Genomic DNA, 18,251 nt, shown 5'->3' with positions numbered 1-18,251 from the left:
TATTTTGTTGAGGTATAATTGACCCATGACGTTATATTGATTTCAGATGTATGGCATAATGACTTGATATTTGTATACATTGCAAGGTGATTGCCACAGTAGATCTTGTTACCATCCTCTTTATCTGTACTTCAATTCTGAATGATAACCTTGCCGGGTAGGGTATTCTTGGTTGGAAGCTTTATTCCTTTCAGCACTTTGGATTGGATTTATCATCCCACAACACCTTCTGGCTGCAAATTTCTGATGAAAAATCTGCCAGTTGTCTTCTGGGGGTTCCTTGCACGTCCCAAGTTGTTTTTCTCTTGTTGCTTTTAAGAGTCTCTTTTTATCTTTAACTTTTGACATTTAATTAGGATGTGCTTGATGTGATCTCTTTGGGTTCATCTTATTTGGAATTCTCTGGGCTTCCTGGACCTGGATGTCTGTTTCTCTCCCCACGTTGGAGAACTTTCAGCCATTATTTCTTCAAATAATTTTCTGCTCCTTTCTCTCTCTCTTCTCCTTCTGGCCTGTGTAATGTGAATTGTTATTCCATTTGATGTTGTCGCATAGGTCTGTTAGGCTGTCTTCATTTTTCTTTTTTACTTCTTTTTTCCTTTTTTGGCTGCTCTGTTTGGGTGAGCTCCACTGCCCTGCCTTCCAGATTGCTGATCTGTTCTTCTGCTTCATCTGGTCTGCTGGGGAACCCTCCAGTGTGTGCTTCAGCTCTGTGACTAATGTTTGGCACTTGCTGATGTTTTCCATCTCTTTGTTGAAGTTCTCACTGTGTTCATCTGGTCTTCTCCTGAGTCTGGTCAGCATCTTTATGACCATGGCTTTGAATTCTTTATCAGGCAGATTACTTATCTCTGTGAAATTAAGGTATTTTTCTGAGATTTTTACCTTGTTCTTTTATTTGGAACATACTTCTCTATGTCTTCGTTTTGCTTGACTCTCTGTGTTCATTTCTTTTTTTTTTTTTTTTAAGATTTTATTTATTTATTTATCAGAGAGAGAGAGAGCATAAGCAGGGGAAGTGGCATGCAGAGGGAGAAGCAGGCTCCCTGCTGAGCAAGGAGCCCAGTGCAGGACTTGATCCCAGGATCCTGGGATCATGACCTGAACCAAAGGCAGACACTTAACCAACTGAGCCACCCAGGCATCCACTCTGTGTTCATTTCTATATGTTTCTAAACAGCAGCCTCTCCCCATCTTAAAGGAGTGGCCTTGTATGGGTGATGAACCTTGTCACTTAACCTTGCCCTAGGTCTTGGTTATCTTTCCAACTTTTGTGATTGCCCAAGCAACCTGATTTATTCTTGATGATTCCATTGGTGTGTCAAGACCTGTTGATGTTCCAAAGGGAAGGATCTGTTAGAACCTAGTTTCAGGCTGATTGGAAGCCAGACCCATAGGCAGCAGCTTTTAAAGTATGCAAATAGATACAGTCCTGTGGGACCATAATCATAACCTCTGCTGGCCTCCAGGCCAGGAGATCCAAAGGTGTCCTTTGGATGGAGGTTGCAAAACTCAGGGTTCTAGCCAAGTGTATAAGCTCCTTCCTAGGAGGTACCAGAGAGCTGAAGCAAGGCCAGGGCTGCAAGGATGGTGCCTCCCAGCCTGTGTTCCCTGAGAACACCTTCATAACCTGTGGTTGTGTGGCAAACAGGAAGTCTGCCCCTCACGCTAAAGCTCCAGGACAAGTAAATAGGCCTTTTTCGCAGGGAGACTGGGGATGTGCTTCAGTCTACCGTCTGTGCAGGGCGCTGGGGGTTGTAGGCTGCCAGGAACTGTCTTCGCAATTCTTATAGTCCCATGGAGCCCAGGAACACAAGCGCCCCCTGGCCACGAGGGCCAGGGAATCAATGGGTGCCCCCTGTGTGGGCTGCATGCACCTGCTGGCTTTGCGACGCAGCGGAGAGCGCAGGGGGTGGAGCGCACCCACTGGCTTTAGAGAAGCCCTGGGGGACTGCCTGGGCTGTGCGTGCCCTCTGGCCTCGGTGGTGCTGCGGGAGGGCACCGTGTCTGTTCTTGCCCCTCAGCAGCAAGGCTGTGGGAGAACGCTGTGACCACCTGCAGCCTCCAGCCCCAGTCCGGCAGCAGGAGCAGCTCACGTGCCCGCTGGCTTCGGCCAGGCAGTGGGAGAACACTGGGACCGTTCACCCCACGGCAGCGGGAGAGTGCCCCGTCTCTGGGCGCCGCCTGCACTAGCAGGGAGAGAGAGAGAGCAGAAATGGTGCTCATCTCTGGAGAGCGTCCCACCTGTCCCCCGCCCCTCTGGCAGATGCTCGAAGATTAGCAAATGAATCTCCTTCACATACAGTCTAGATGCTTTTCAAACTTGCTTTTGTCCTGGGTCTCTATGTGAGAGAGACCACATGCCTCTGGGACTTAAGTAAGCCCCACTGTTTTTTCTAAGTGAGACCTTTTGGGGGCACATCTCTCTGGTGCAGGTCCCAAGGGTTGGGGTGCCTGGTAGGGGGCACAATCCCCTCGCTCCTCTGGGAGAAACTGCCCTTGTGAGATCCCTCCCTGCTGTGGGTCTCTGTGCTGGGGGGGAAGGGGGCGGCTTTTGCGAGACCGTGTCTCTGCGTCTCCTACCCACCTCGGTGTGGTCTTGCCATCCTTTGTTGTGGAGGGGCAGTTCGGCCGGTTTTCAGCTCTTCTTCAAAGGGAGTTGTTCCATATGAAGCTACAGATCTGGTGTTCGTGGGAGGAGGTTTGTTCAGGGTCTTCCTACACCACCACCTTCCCGCGCAGCTTTCCATAAGGCTGTTGGGAAGGAGGTAGGCTGACTTATATGGGATACTCAGATAAAGAAATGAGTATTCTTTCTATTAGTGCCATACTGAATCTTCACATATTTCAATCTTTTGGCGTCGTGAGGTTTTTTGTTTTTTTGTTTTTTTTTTTAATTTTAACACGGAATTGGTATTTGGAACTACCCATTTCGAAAATGATAAACAGCCTGTTTGGCTCAGACTCCCACTTTTCAAAGCAAGAATGGGCTGGTCATCGATTACTTGAAAACACAAGAGAGGGTGTTTCTGTTTGTTGGGGACGGTGCACACAAGGACATCGCAGAACCTAGAGGAAGGGAGGAACATTCGTCTGGTGTGAATCTAGGAGAATAATCAGAGACTTGGGGATTTGAAAACAGCTCCTAAGTGTTGCTGCAAATGTGTGGGTGCCCTGGACAAAGATCACGAGAGGCACCCACACTGTGTGGGGCGGCGGCTGGGTTTTCTCTCCCCCTTTGTCAGGAGGGTTGTGTTTATTGGGCCCCTGACATTAATGTCCTCAAATTTCCTGTCCCTTTGCAAGGCTTAATTTCAGTCCCTCATCCAGAAAGAAGTGAAGTTGTTCAACCAGATTTCTTTGCTCCGGAACAGCACACCTTGTATTTGGACAGCAGCTCGCCAAGTCACGCTGACTCAATCAGAGCTAACTCCGCACATTTCACGCATTTCACGTCTCTTTGGTTTGTTGAGGCCAATGTCCTTCAGGCTTTGCTTTTTTCTTTTTCTTTCTTTCTTTTTTTCTTTTTTTTGATTTTTAAAAATTTATATATATATATATATATTTTTTTTTTTTTTTTTTGCTGGTACAGCTACTCCAAAAAACAGTATGGAGATTCCTCAAGACGTTAAAAATAGAGCTTTTTTCTTTTTTTAGTGCTCTGGGCTCAAGGCCTTCAGGCTTTTCTTATCTTGAGAGGGAAGGACAGGGAGTTGCTGGGAGCTGCCTGGGCCCTTGAAAGAGGAGGTAACAATTCCCAGTAACATCTAGAAAGGTCTTAAGATTTTTTTTCCTCCTTTCAATCATCCGTATGTATTTGAAGTCTAAAGGTAAACAGTGCCTGGTAAGGGGTTAAATGCGTTGGCGTTTTTTTGTCTTCGAATAGTTCACTGTAAACTAAAAACACAATGAGAGGCGGGATGAGACTGAGGCTGTCTCCGGGGAAGGCGGCCTGTGTTGAAATCTGTACCCAAGAGGGCCTCATGCCCTGGCCATTGTAACTCTACCCTCTAAGTACACAAAGTGTGATTTCTAAAACCCTAGCTTCCTTATTGTGAAATAAGGATGCTTTTCAAAATACCAAAGATAATTGCATTACGAGGATTGCCTCAGGAAATCATATGGGGGACAGAACGAAATGAAATAATTTATAACAACACGTACTCCACCCCCCTCCTTTCTTGGCAGTTCTCTGTTCTCTCTCTGGTTTTGTACACCCTGGACCCCCATCCTAGAGAGAAGGCTGGTAAAACTTTAGAATATTTGACAGTCAAAAAAAAAAAAAAAATAGAATATTTGACAGTCATAACTGATGGGGGACAGGGGTCCTGGACGGGAGGTGGATCCCAGAAGCTTTCCTCTTCCTGCAGCTTTGTCAGCTTGAGACTTGGTCCTTGGGAAGAAGTGGATCCATTGTGGGACAAGGAGGAGGGAAGGAAGTTTGTTAAATCAGGAAAGGGGAAGCTGTAGGATGGTGATTTTATTTTATTTTATTTTTTTTTTTTTTTTAAGATTTTATTTATTTATTTGTTAGAGAGAGAGAGCGTGGGCGAGAGAGAGTGAGCGAGAGTACAAGCAGGGGGAGCTGCAGGCAGAGGGAGAAGCAGGCTCCCCGCTGAGCAAGGAGCCCGACACAGGACTTGAACCCAGGACCCTGGGATCATGACCCGAGCCGAAGGCAGCCGCTTAACTGACTGAGCCACCCAGGCGACCCAGGATGGTGATTTTAAAAAAGCAAAACCAACTAACTAGTTGAGGCAATCAGAGCAAAAGGCCTGCGGGACATGCTGGGCTCCGGGTTGTGTCGAGGTTGCAGGAGGCCTTTGAGGTTTCTGCTTCAAGGCAAGTCTCCTCTTAGAGCTGCTAAGAGGACACCTGGGTGGCTCAGTCGGTTAAGCGTCTGCCTTCGGCTCAGGTCATGATCCCAGAGTCCTGGGATCGAGTCCCACGTCGGGCTCCCTGCTCAACAGGGAATCTACTTCTCCCTCTCCTCCCTACTTGTGCTCTCACTCTCTCTGTCAAATAAATAAAATCTTAAAAAAAAAAGAGCTGCTAAGGGTCCCAGGGAGCTCAGAGGAGGGAGGGGTGAGCTGGCTCGAGGTGACTTTCAGAACATCTGTGTTTGGAGTATTTCTGGATGAGGGTCAGGACCAGAGAGGGAGACGGGCATCCTTAGGGAAAGAGGATAGCATGGGGATGAACGTTTAGCATTTCTTTATACTGCATGTTTCTTTCTTTCTTTCTTTTTCTCTTCCTTTCTTTCTTTTTATTATGTTCAGTTAGCCAACATATATTACAACACATAGTACATGTAGTACAACGTATAGTACATTAGTTTTTGATGCAGTGTTCAATGATTCATTAGTTGCATGTACCACCCAGGGCTCATCACAGCATGTGCCTTCCTTAATACCCATCAGCCGCTTACCCCATCCCCCCACCCCCTCCCTTCTGTAACCCTCAGTTTGTTTCCCGGAGTCCAGAGTCTCTCAGGGTTTGTCTCCCTCTCTGATTTCTTCCCATTCAGTTTTCTCTCCCTTCTCCTGTGGTCCTCCGCACTGTTCCTTGTGTTCCACACATGAGTGAAACCATGTGATAATTGTCTTTCTCTGCTTGACTTATTTCACTTAGAATAATCCCCTCTAGTTCCATCCATGTCAATGTGAATGATGGGTATTCATCCTTTCTGATGGCTGAGTAATATCCCATTGTATATATGAACCACATCTTCTTTATCCATTCATCTGTTGAAGGGCATCTCGGCTCTTTCCACAGTTTGACCATTGTGGACATTGCTGCTATGAACATTGGGGTGCATGTGCCCCTTCTTTTCACTACATCTGTATCTTTGGGGTAAATACCTAGTAGTGCAATTGCTGGGTCATAGGGTAGCTCTATTTTTAACGTCTTGAGGAAACTCCGTACTGTTTTCCAGAGTGGCTGTACCAGCCTGCATTCCCACCAACAATGTAAGAGGGTTCCCCTTTCTCCACATCCTCACCAACACTTGTTTCCTGTCCTGTTAATTTTTGCCATTCTAACTGGTGTGAGGTGGTATCTCATTGTGGTTTTGATTTGTATTTCCCTGATGGCTAGTGATGTGGAACATTTTTTCATGTCTGTAAACCATTTGTATGTCTTCTTTGGAGAAGTGTCTGTTCATGTCTTCTGCCCATTTCTTGACTGGATTATTTGTTTTTTGGGTGTTGAGTTTGAGAAGTTCTTTATAGATCTTGGATACCAGCCCTTCATCTGAAATGTCATTTGCAAATGACATTCTCCCATTCCGTGGGTTGCTTCTTAGTTTTCTTGACTGTTTCCTTTGCTGTGCAGAAGTTTTTTATCTTGTGTGTTTCATTTAAACCTTAAAACAGTCTTACAGGGCAATGACGACTATTATCCCAATTTTATAGGTGAGGAAACAAGAGGCTAAGAGACAGAAGGTAGTTAGCCCAAGGCCTGGGAGTCAGTTAGATTAGAGCCCTGGTCTCCTGAATCCCTCCCCTTCTAGATCTCTGCCTTCTCTTGCCTGCAGGGAGAAAAGCCACTCAGAAGACCTTGGATCTTGGGCTGCAGGAAATGGGGTGTGGGCATAGATGCTTAGCCAAAAGAAAGCCATACCACAGTGCGCCAGTGTTCCGGAGGGTGGAGTCAGGGGCTGGAGTCAGGGGCCGGGGAAGGTGAAGGCCAATGATCCGCAGGAACGTCTTCTCAGTGAACTGGGCATGAAGTGATAAGGCTGGAGGTGAAGTGAAATTGAGAGCAAAAGAGAGGCAGCAGAAAGACTTCAGGAAACAAAGACACGTCAAAAAGGACTTGGAAGAACAAAGTTGGTTGAAAGTTGCTTCTAGTTGTGGGGGGCCTATGTTTTCAGTAGGAGCCATCAAAAGAGTGTGATTTGGGAGAAAGAAAAAAGAGAAAGAGGTGTAAATGCGTCCTTGCTTCTTTGCTTAATGTCCCCTTCCCCCCTCCATGTACTGACAATTTCCACGATGAAATGGTGCAAGGTAACAACCATGTTGAAATGTCAGAGAGACTAAGCTTTATATTTGCTTGTTTGCTTTAGCTTTGGTTTTAAAAAATAAGATTGAACTTGATGACTTAGGTTCACATTGATTTTTTTTCCCTTCAAAATTATTTACTGTGCAGTAGTATCCAATTTCATGTGTCTAGAGAAAACCTGCTCATCCTCCCTGAAGTAGACGGCTGAGGAATTACAGGTGCTCAAGACGTTTGCCCTTCAAACTGTGATCTTTTTCTCTTGCTTTGTAACTGGCTGTGAGCATAAGCAATCGTTCATTCTTCAGTCTCAGATACTTGTTGGGTTGTTCTCTCTCTGTTTCATTAGGAATGTTTGCTATTTATAAATACTTAGAACAGAGATTTTAGAGTTAGGGTTTCAAATGGTGGGAGGCAGTCCTGTTGATTTGAGGATACTTTCTTGGGCGGCTCACCTGTCTCTGATGTACTATGCTTGAAGCTAATGGAGAGAAACTCAAGAGTGCCTAGTTGCAAATTGATATACAGACCTTGGCATTTATTATCACATTCTTAGTTCTCCGGTTGAGATTTGAATTATTGCTACAGAGCAGTAAGGGTTAAAATAAGATTTTGGAATTTATTAAAGGGGATTTTTTTGTTGTTGCTCAAATACATTTTAGATTAGGATTTAGATGTAAAGATATCATTACAGAATGATGTACTAGATCTTTTGCATTGTGTCAAATAATTTTTGTTGAAAATCAAATGACATTTCAAGACAAGTTTTATAGCAATTGTGTTTCCTGCTTAGAGCAAAACTTCCCAGAGTTCGGAAAAATATATTCTTTGAAATTTCAGACTGATAGTCCCAACATTTTCCTAATCCCATGTTTTGATAAAATACTGAATCCCCACTTCATATCCACCAATGCAAATAGCTAATGTATGAGAATGGAATAATTTGCAGTCATTATTGTAAATACTTCTGCTCTTCAAGTGAATAAAAGGTCTACCTCCACTAAGTATTGAAAAGAAATTGAGGGTGCCTGGGTGGCTCAGATGGTTAAGCGTCTGCCTTCGGCTCAGGTCATGATCCCAGACTCCTGGGATCGAGTCCCGCATCGGGCTCCCTGCTCAGCGGGGAGCCTGCTTCTCCCTCTGCCTCTCTCTCTCTCTCTCTCTCTCTCTGTCTCTTACGAATAAATAAATAAAATCTTAAAAAAAAAAAGAAAAGAAAAGAAATTGAATGCTGGATATGGTATAGGGGAGCTGGCAAGGAAGGATTTTAGCTTGGTGCCAAGGTTAAAGTGACATGTGTGTGCTGCCTAGCTTCTATTTCAAAACCTGATTTTTTTCTAATCTGATTTTTAACTCTGCTGATAGAAACTCTGTTCATGTCAAAAAAGTATACACAAGTTGAATATATTGAGTAAAATATTTCACATAGTTTTACATCTGCACATTCTCAAGAGATTAGCCGCTAAGACCTATTTCACAAGAGAAAAGCCTTGTGTTCTTTAAGATAAAATTTTTTTCTTCTTATTTCTGACTTGGAGATGGCATCTGTTTTTGTCCTCACAGTATAGCTTGGCTGTTTCCCAAGGTATATGTACATTGCTTTCTGAAGGAATATGATAGATGCTAATTGTATGTAGGATCATGACATTCTTTTTAATCCCTTGGCCAAATGGGAATAATGACCATATAATATTCTTTGAAGCCTTGTGCTACTAAAACGTATAGTAAAAAAGTAGAAATGTCTAGGGCACTTTTGGGAAAAGTTTATTTTTGAAAAGTTTATTTTGTACTTATTAAAGGGAATGCTTTCACAGTAATTTGAATATCATTCCTTTTGTTGAAGCTGAAATTTCTTCTGTGATCAGTACTTGATTAGTCACACAGGCCTTGCTTTTAAAACCTTTCTTTGGGATTAGTAAGCCTTCTGTATCGTTAATTCCCTTGTTCATACTTGACGTTGTCACCACACTCAGCTCTGCTGAAACTTTTCGCCCTCTGGGGAAGGTCAGCACGAGGAGGCTGCTTTCCTGGGCTGGTGCTTTGCACAGTACTTGGTTAACACTCTGAGCTAGTGTTAAGGGTACTGGCAGATGGAGGGATCCTGGACAGGTTTGTAGTTCCTTTGAAGTCATGTTTTCCTAGGAATTTTCACAATAACATACCCATGTCCATAGAGCAGACCAAAGTGCATTCCAATGCCAAAGAGAAGTTGTATGTGGATTTAGTGGTTTTAGATGATTCAACTCCTGTACTGTTCCATTAAAACAGATGGTTAAGAATAGACATGTTTGTTGAAAGAAAGTTGCCCATGGATTTCTAGCTAATGTTAAAGCAAAGGAGTATGTTATACTCCTCTGAAATCCCTTCTGTCTTTGGGATGCTTTGGCGATGAGGGGATTAGATTTTGTGATATCTTTGTTAGCTTCAAACTTATACTTAATGATTTTTTAAAGAAATTAACAAGGGTCTTCTTTAAAAGGAAAGAAATACATCTGCCTAATTCTGCTATGTACTTTGCTACCCATACGAACAGTACTTTTATAACCACAGAAATGAAGTCATCAGATAAGAAATCAGTTATTCCTTCCCCTTTTAAAATTGTAAAAACTTGCTAACAAGGCAGTGAAACTGTTACCTTGAACAGAATCCTCAAAGCCTAGCGTAGATTTTGCCACCTCTGAAATGGTTACTTTGTGTTTAAGGCTCCATAATCTAGAGGTGGTAAATTTATGTTGCCTAGTGCTTGGGAAAGGAGGTAGGATGGATATAACATCCTATGGAACATATAATCTTACATGTTAAACGCATCTGGGTTAAGTTTCAGATTGATTTAGGAAACCTGAGTATTTAAAATTTGAATCTTCTTATAAATGCTGATAGATCCTGGGGCACCTGCTGGCTCAGCCAATAGAGCATGCGACTCTCAATCTCAGGGTCATAAGCTCAAGCCCACATTGGGGCTGGAGCCTATTTAAAATTAAAAAATAAATAAATTTAAGAATGCTGACAGATCCTAAGAGCTAGTATATTGTAAAACCTTCTGCCACCTGAAATAACAAAATGAAAATATTAAGGTTTTCTTTTTATTTTTAAAGATTTATTTATTTATTTTAGAGAGAGAGAGAGCTAGCATGAGCAGGAGGGGCAGAGGGAGAGGGAGAGAGAATCTCAAGCAGACTCTGGTGAGCACGGAACCCAACTTGGGGCTGGATCCCAGGACCTTGAGATCATGACCTGAACTGAAACCAAGAGTTGGTTGCTTAACTGGCTGTGCCACCCAGACACCCCTTAATGTTGGTTTTGACAACAACCTTGTAGCTTTCAAATATTCAAATAATAAGCCAGTGTTCATAGCAGCATTGTTCACAATAGTCACAAGGTGGAGACAACCCAGTGTCCATCAACAGATGAATGGATACACAAAATGTGATATATACATGCCATGGAATATTATTCAGCTACAACAAAAGAATGAAATTTAATACATGCTAAAACATGGATGAACTTTACAAATATTATGTTAAATGAAATAAGCCAGAAGGAAAAATGTATGATTCTACTTACATGAGGTACCCAGGGTAGAGACAGAAATTTTTTTTTTTTTTAAGATTTTTTATTTATTCATTTGACAGAGAGACGGCGAGAGAGGGAACACAAGCAGGGGGAGTGGGAGAGGGAGAAGCAGACTCCCTGCTGAGCAGGGAGCCCAATGAGGGGCTCGATCCCAAGACCCTTAGATCATGACCTGAGCCGAAGACAGACGCTTAATGACTGAGCCACCCAGGCACCCCTAGAGACAGAAATGTTTTATAAATGTTATTCATTTCATCATTTTGAAATATTTATATTGTGATAAGTTATTACTTTTATGTCCTATAATATCTCCCTCAATAATTATTTTTGTCACCTGCATAGTTTTATGATTGTATTTACAATTATTAAACCAACTCTAAGTTTTAACACATTCAAGCGCTCATTGCCAATCTTTTGAGACCATAATTTCCCAATTTGCAAGTTCTTTATTTTGATTCATTTTTCAATCATCTGAAGGGTCTCTTGAGGGATTTTTTGCCCCAGAAGAGCATGTCGGTGGCATAAGATCTGAGTCATTGCAAATTTAAGGTTGTCCTCCATAGCCTTCCCTCATGAGTAATGACTTCACTGGGTTTTAAAATCTTAGGTCCCAATCTTTTCATCTCAAAGTTCAGGAAATGTGTTCTCATTGTCTTTTGGAATTTAATATGACAGAGACATCTGAAGCTATTTTTATTTTTATTTCTTTAGTGATCATCTGGTTTTTATATGTTACAAGCATTGTTTTTTTTCCCCCTGTATCCTTGTAATTAAAAACAGTTTCTTGTCCATGTCTGGGTGTGAGCTCCTCTATGTTGGTTTTATGGAATAAAGTTCCTTTGAGCTTCTTATCCCTTGGATTTGCTTGTTTAAAAAACACATATTTTTAGGGACACCTGGGTGGTGCAGTTGGTTAAGCATCCGGCTTCTTTAATGGCTCAGGTCATGATCTCAGGGTCATGGGATCTGGCCCCATGTGGGGCTCTGCGCTCAGCATGGAGTCTGCTTGTGACTTTCTCTCTCTCTCTCTTTGCCCTTCTCCCCTGTGCACCCTCTCTCTCTCAAATAATAAATAAATCTTAAAAAAATTTTAAAAATGTTAATTGTGGTAAAATACATATAACATAAAATTTACTATCTTAGCTCTTTTTCTACCTACAGTTTAGGGGCAGTAAGTCTGTCCACATCTTCGTGCAACCATCACCACCATCCATCTCTGGAACTTTTCCATCTCACAGAACTGAAACTTCATACCCATTAAACAACAACTCCCTATTTCTTCCTTCCACTAGAAACCAGCACTCTATGTTCTGTTTCTCTGAATTTGTGGATCTAGGTGCTCATATAAGTAGAATCATATAGTGCTTGTCTTTTTACAAATGGCTCATTTCACTTAGCAGAATGTCCTCAAGCTTCCTCTGTGTTGTAGTTTATTGCAAGTTTCCTTCCTTTTTCAGGCTGCATATTCCAAGGTGCATATTCCATCATGTGTATATGTCACATTTTGTTTGTCTATTTGTTTGCTGATGGACACTTGGGTTAATTCTACCCTTTGGCTATTGTGAATGGTGCTGCTGTGAACATAGGTGTGCAAACATCTCTAAGAGAAGAGACCCTACTTTCAGATCTTTTGGAGATAGACCCAGAAGTGGAATTGCTGGCTCATATGGTACTTACATGTTTAATTTTTTTCATACTGTTTCCCATAGTAGCTGCACCATTTAATAATCCCACCAAGAGTACACAAGGGTCCCATTTCTTCACATCTTCGTCAACACTTGTTCTTTTCAGGTTGTTTTGTTTTGTTTTGTTTTTGGTAGTAGCCACCCTAATGGGTGTGAGGTGAAGGTTTGCTTGGTTTTTGACTCAGTAACATTTTCTTCAGTTAGGTATGATTCCTATGATCATCTTTTATGCCACTGGCCCTTGCTTCTTAGGGAATAACTCTTATTTATTTTTTTAAAAGATTTTATTTATTTGACAGAGAGAGAGACAGCGAAGAGGGAACACAAGCAGGGGGAGTGGGAGAGGGAGAAGCAGACTCCCCACTGAGCAGGGAGCCCAATGCAGGGCTCGATCCCAGGACCCTGGGATCATGACCTGAGCCGAAGGCAGATGCTTAACGACTGAGCCACCCAGGCGCCCTGGAATAACTTTTAATATGTAGGTTGACTTTGTCTTCCAAAATCTGATGTCTTCATTTTTTCTGTTCATGTTCTGGAAAAGCCCGTCTACTGGGTGAGCTCACTGATTCAGCTTTCCTGCATCTCCGTTCTGCTCCTGCGAGTTGGCAGACAGTCTGTTCTGCTTTTCTCTAGTTTCCTAGATTTGTCTTTGTTCTAGTCTGATGTCTCTTCATGTCAGCGTGGTTTCTCCTTCTGTCTTTCTGTCTGCTTCTCCTAGAGGCGGGTCTTAGGTGCTTTTGAGGACAGAGTGCTTTCTGAAAGGTTCCCTGGTTCCCCCAGTGCTGTGCGTCCCGAGAAGCCTCCGGCATTTTGTCAGAGGCTCTCCATTGTCTCTTCAGGTTGAAGAATTGCCAACAAGCATGGGCTCCTTGTTTCTCACCCTTCCTGTGGTCCCTTTGGTGGCGGGCGGCCCTTCCCAGATCTCTGGGGAAGATAGGGCAATTCGTAGCATCTAATCTGATTTTTTGTCAAGGCCTCAAGCACAGCTCTGTCCGGCTACAGTGGAATTTTTCTCACTTTTGTCAACTAGTTATCTGATGTAACAAACCAAGAATCACAAACGCGTGGCCAACAGGCTGCCGACAGCCCCTGGGCCTTGTGTTTTGGGCCTGCATGAAGTATAATATGCATCATTTTAATGCCTTGCAATGGGCCACGGGTTCTCCTGCTCGTCACAGTCCCCACCCCTCCTTATTGTCTGCCCCCAGCTTGCTTCCCTTGTTTACAGTTTCTGGTGCCTGAGTCCGTGCCCCCCCCCATGTGCTTAGAGGGGCCAATACACATTAGATCTCAGTGTGCACCCCAGCAGGATCCCAGCTTCTCCCTACAGTTCTCAAGGTGCTCCCCACAGAACTGGGGCTTTTTATTCATTCACCAACCCACATGGATTCACTGGCCCCTGGGATGCACCCCAGTCACGCTTGGGGCTATGAATACAGCCCTGAGTATGACACAGGGGCACCCGTCTTCTCTCTGAGGTCAGCTGAGGGAGAGTTACTAATGTTTTGCAAGGAGGGGAGGCAGCAGCTCGATACAATCATTTCTTTATCTTCATCTTGATTCTCTGAGTCCTCCCCTAGTTACCTAGGATTTAATCACTATGATCAGTATTTTTTTCCTGTGAAAATGTTGAAAGCGGATCAACTGAGCTGGCAGGAAAAAAACCTCACTGCTTTGCTTTGTAACTAAAAGCCATCTTAGATGTGAGATTATTTGAAGTAAAAATAAAATAAAATTCCACTGTATGCTTGCCTAAGACTACTTCAGCTGGGAACTACCCAACAGGTGGATAAGCTAGCACAGAGCAGTTGGGCGGGGCGGGGGGGGGGTCTCAGTTTTACAATATTCGGCTTCTTCATTTGGACTTTTTGCAGCTTGTTGGTCTGATGAGCCACCAGGGGCCTCCTGAGGCTTTCTGGCCATCAGGACATTGGTTGGAGAGCAGATCTGCCCTGGGGAAAGATGTCTCTGTAGGCGTTCCCAGAATCCTGACTCTGCAGACCGATTTTCACCTCTTGTCCCTTGCATGCTGGAAAATACATTAAGCAACTCTGGGGCGCCTGGGTGGCTCAGTCGTTAAGCCTCTGCCTTCGGCTCAGGTCATGGTCCCAGGGTCCTGGGATCGAGCCCCGCATCGGGCTCCCTGCTCCGCGGGAAGCCTGCTTCTCCCTCTCCCACTCCCCCTGCTTGTGTTCCCTCTCTCGCTGTCTCTCTCTCTGTCAAATAAATAAATATATATATATATATAAAATACATTAAGCAACTCTAGGGACATCATGCTGACTTTTAGAAGAGCGTAAGGTGTGGATGGGACAGTTAACTATCCGCAGATGCAAGTAATTTAGATGCAAAGTAAAACTGCATTCCAACAGGCCTGTTTGGCTCCCTGCTTGCTCTGATAGTAACAGGTCAAACGATCTTTCTGTTCTGGGTCATCCATTCATTGTATCATTCAACATTTGTATGCTGGGATTTGCAAAGTGCTTTTCAACAGTCATTTCTTGTTTGCTGATGAAAGGGCAGCATGAGCAGAGCCCAAGGCTATGGAGAATGGATGGCGGGACCTCCAGTAGTTAGAGCTGGCTCTGCACCATGTGCTGGGCATTTATGCCAATGATCCTCACGCAGAGTCAATGGCAAGGTCAGATACCAAATTCAGCTCTCCCAATTCCGGAGCTTCTGCTGTCTCCACAAACCCTAGGCTTTTGCTTTTTGAGATGTATTTGTCAATTGATTGAAAAAGTTTTTTTTTAACTTTTTTTTTTTTTTGGTATTCATTTGAGAGAGAGAGCAAGCATGAGTGGGAAGGGGAGAGGGAGAGAGAGAAGCAGACTCTCTGCTGAGTAGGGAGCCCAACTCAGGACTCAGTCCCAGGACCGTGAGGTCATGACCTGAGCCAAATGAAGGCAGACTCTTAACGGGCCGAGCCACCCAGGCGCCCCTGATTGAATAAGTTTTAAAGAAGCAAGTCTCGATTCTGAGGGATGTAAAAGCCCGTTAGCCTATTGCTGAGCTCAGAAAATGTTTCAAGAAGCTTTCATAGCCAGGTTCTGATTAATCATCTGGGAAGAAATAATAAACACTTCCTCTTGTTGCTGTGAGTCAGGCTACCCTGGGTTGGCCCTAACGAGGACAGAGACGTGCAGGTGCCGCTACTGTAAGGTCTGCTCCCCGCCGTCTTAGACGGTAAGAGCAACAAAGGGTTCCCCTTTTTGTACCTGGGGATTGGTGTGGACAGGGAGCCTTTAGGAAGGGTATCAGGGAATCATTGCTTAGGAACGGCTGATTCTGCAAGGACTGGGAGATCCAGCTCAAATCTGTTCTCAAAGGAAACAGCCTCAAATGCAAAAAACGTGCTGTTTGGCACACGGTTTAGGACTGTGCTGTTTTTATCCTTCTATTCTTTAATCACAGACGAGCCTGAGAGACCTGAAGTCTGTGTCCAGATCTGTCCTGCCAGACAAGCTCCTGCTTGAACTTCACAAGTAGTCAGTTGGGATATGCCGTTAGAGGACCTAGCACCAGGGGACAGATATTTTAATTCACTGCATAGATTCTGAAGCCAGGGCTGGAGGAGGACGGTGATTTACCCAGGTGTCTCCACCTTCCCCCTCCCTCCGCTGAGCTTCCCTTTCGTGATGGTGTTTCCGTGTGCCCACTTCACCGCGGCAGGCTGTGTCTGGCTAGCCTCGGCTGACCGTAGGGGGTCGTGGTTTGACGCACTGCTGAGTTCTCAGCTCTGACCTTCCAGTCCGAGCCCTGCGCCATCCCCGCACCGTCTGGTACATGGATGCTGTTGGTCCCAAGGGTAACAGGCTGCAGGGCAGGACAGGGTAGATTGGCTGAAAGGGTCACCACCACCAGGAAGAAAAGTCCAGGAAGGGGAGTTCATTTATTAGATGGAGGCCTCCTGTTTCCACATTTGATTTTGTTCCTCAGCTCTCTTCATCTGATGGTTAGACCTCATCCTGCGGATGGAAGAGTTGCCCACGAGCATAGGTGGCAAGTAGGGTCCTTCAAAAGAGCGTGAATTCACCACCTGCCCCACTCATCTCTCCAAACTTCGCCTGGTTTTTGATCCCATGCTTGCTTTCACGCACCAGAGGGGGAACTTCCAAGGAGCTGAGTTCTCAGTGTTTCGTGTCGGTTTAGTAGATTAGATGTTCGATTTTATGGTGCAAACTTTTCCCTGTCTCTCTAGAGACATATCACAGCTGAACATTTTATATATTTTGGCTCTGAAGGGTAGTGACTGATTATCAAAATTCTGTTATCACAATTTATAGAAGTCCTGTGTATTTTTCCCTTGTTCTAGTCACTAAGCATTGGGAATCATAATTTACTTACTCATCAGAGAACATAACAGTTTCTTACTGGATAAAGGGGAAGAAGCTGGTTGGTGTCTTCTAACAATTACTAGAACTCCGTAGAGAAAGAGGGTATTTTAAAAACATACAGTTGGACATATATTTGTGAATTGACTTAACATTTATAGCAGTTGTAAGCATTAGTTAAGAAAAATCCATTTGAGTTCATATATAGCCTAAAAGAACCTAATGGAGAACTTATTTTGGTACTTTATAGACGAGAATTCGTAAGTTGAAGTTTTATTTTTTCTTAAACTTTCATAATCCAGGAATTGGCAAGTTTTGTGGCACATTATTTTAAGGGTGTGAAAAACTTGTAGCATCTGTGTGTTTACGTTTTTACATCCTAAAATGATGTTAACAATTCTACATTTCCAAGGTTTTTTGACATTGAGGGTAGCTTCTCCTGAAATTTGGGAACTGTCAAGAGCACAAGGCATTTGGGGACTTTGGTTTCAAGCAGTGCGCATACAGAGGGCCCTGTTCCTCCTGGGACCGAGACTGGAGGGGATGCAGGGATGCCAAGGAACCCTAGCACCGGCTAGCCGAGCAGCTGGCCAAGAAGAGGGCATTTCTCAGGTGGTCCACTTGGACCCAGGTCCCGGGTCTTCATGAAGCACATGGATCCCACATTCCAGACTTCAGGTCCTTCCAGGAAACTTCTCGGCTACTCTGTTAGCTCTTAGGAAACGTGGTTAACACAAACTAACCTTGGGACGCCTGGGTGGCTCAGTCGTTAAGCATCTGCCTTCGGCTCAGGTCATGATCCCAGGGTTCTGGGATCGAGCCCCGCATCGGGCTCCCTGCTCCATGGGAAGCCTGCTTCTCCCTCTCCCACTCCCCCTGCTTGTGTTCCCTCTTTCGCTGTGTCTCTGTCAAATAAATAAATAAAATCTTTAAAAAAAACCCAAACAAACACAAACTAACCTTAACCTAGAATTTTTTGTTGACTATCTTTCATGCCATTGTTCACTGCCGTAAAAATAGTAATTGATCATTTTGATGGTAATTTTGTTTCTCCTTGTATATTTATTCAGAAAACATGAAGTACTTAATATGTGTTGGTCACACACATATGTTAGTATGTATACATTGCATGCACATGTTACATATAGGATAAAATAGACCCAAGCAGAGACTCCCAGCTTTGCTGCTGACTGGTCAGATCATTTAACCTCTACAGGAGATCTGTAAAGTAAGGTTTGGGGCCAGAAATTTGAACTCGGAGGACCCTTGCAAGACGAATCTTATGTGATAGTATCTACCTACCTCTCATGAGCCAAATACAGCCCATCTCTGTCTGAGGCTTCCTTTCTGCTTGTTTTTCAGAAATGTGAAAATAAAAACTGGAGAATGGTTCTTTGAGGAACGAGCCAAGAAATTTCCAACTGAAGGTAAATGCTCTTAAGTTTTTTTCTAAGGTAAAATGATATACTCCCAGTTTTAAAATATTTGGCGTTAAGACTTTTGACTAAAAAACTTTACAGGCTGGGGGCACCTGGGTGGCTCAGTGGGTTAAGCGTCTGACTCTTGATTTCAGCTCAGGTCTTGATATCAGGGTCGTGAGTTCGAGCCCCATGTTGGGCTCCATGCTGGGCATGGAGCCTATTTAACACAAACAAACAAA

The 18,251-nt window shown here is 43.9% G+C and overlaps 1 protein-coding gene across 1 annotated transcript in view; it reads left to right on the top strand.

The window, feature by feature from the left end:
* Window positions 1–18,251, top strand: part of SYTL3 (synaptotagmin like 3) — an 86,269-nt gene that overhangs the window by 12,361 nt on the left and 55,657 nt on the right. Inside the window, exon 5 of the mRNA XM_032407551.1 lies at window positions 17,954–18,018. Coding sequence (XP_032263442.1) covers window positions 17,954–18,018 — 65 coding nt within the window. The remainder of the gene's footprint in view (window positions 1–17,953; window positions 18,019–18,251) is intronic.

This window comes from Phoca vitulina, unplaced genomic scaffold (assembly GCF_004348235.1).
Source record: "Phoca vitulina isolate PV1807 unplaced genomic scaffold, GSC_HSeal_1.0 scaffold9, whole genome shotgun sequence".
NCBI classification, from domain to species: Eukaryota; Metazoa; Chordata; class Mammalia; order Carnivora; family Phocidae; genus Phoca; species Phoca vitulina.
The sequence above is the reverse complement of the archived record's forward strand: the minus strand, read 5'-3'. Positions and strand labels throughout refer to the sequence as shown.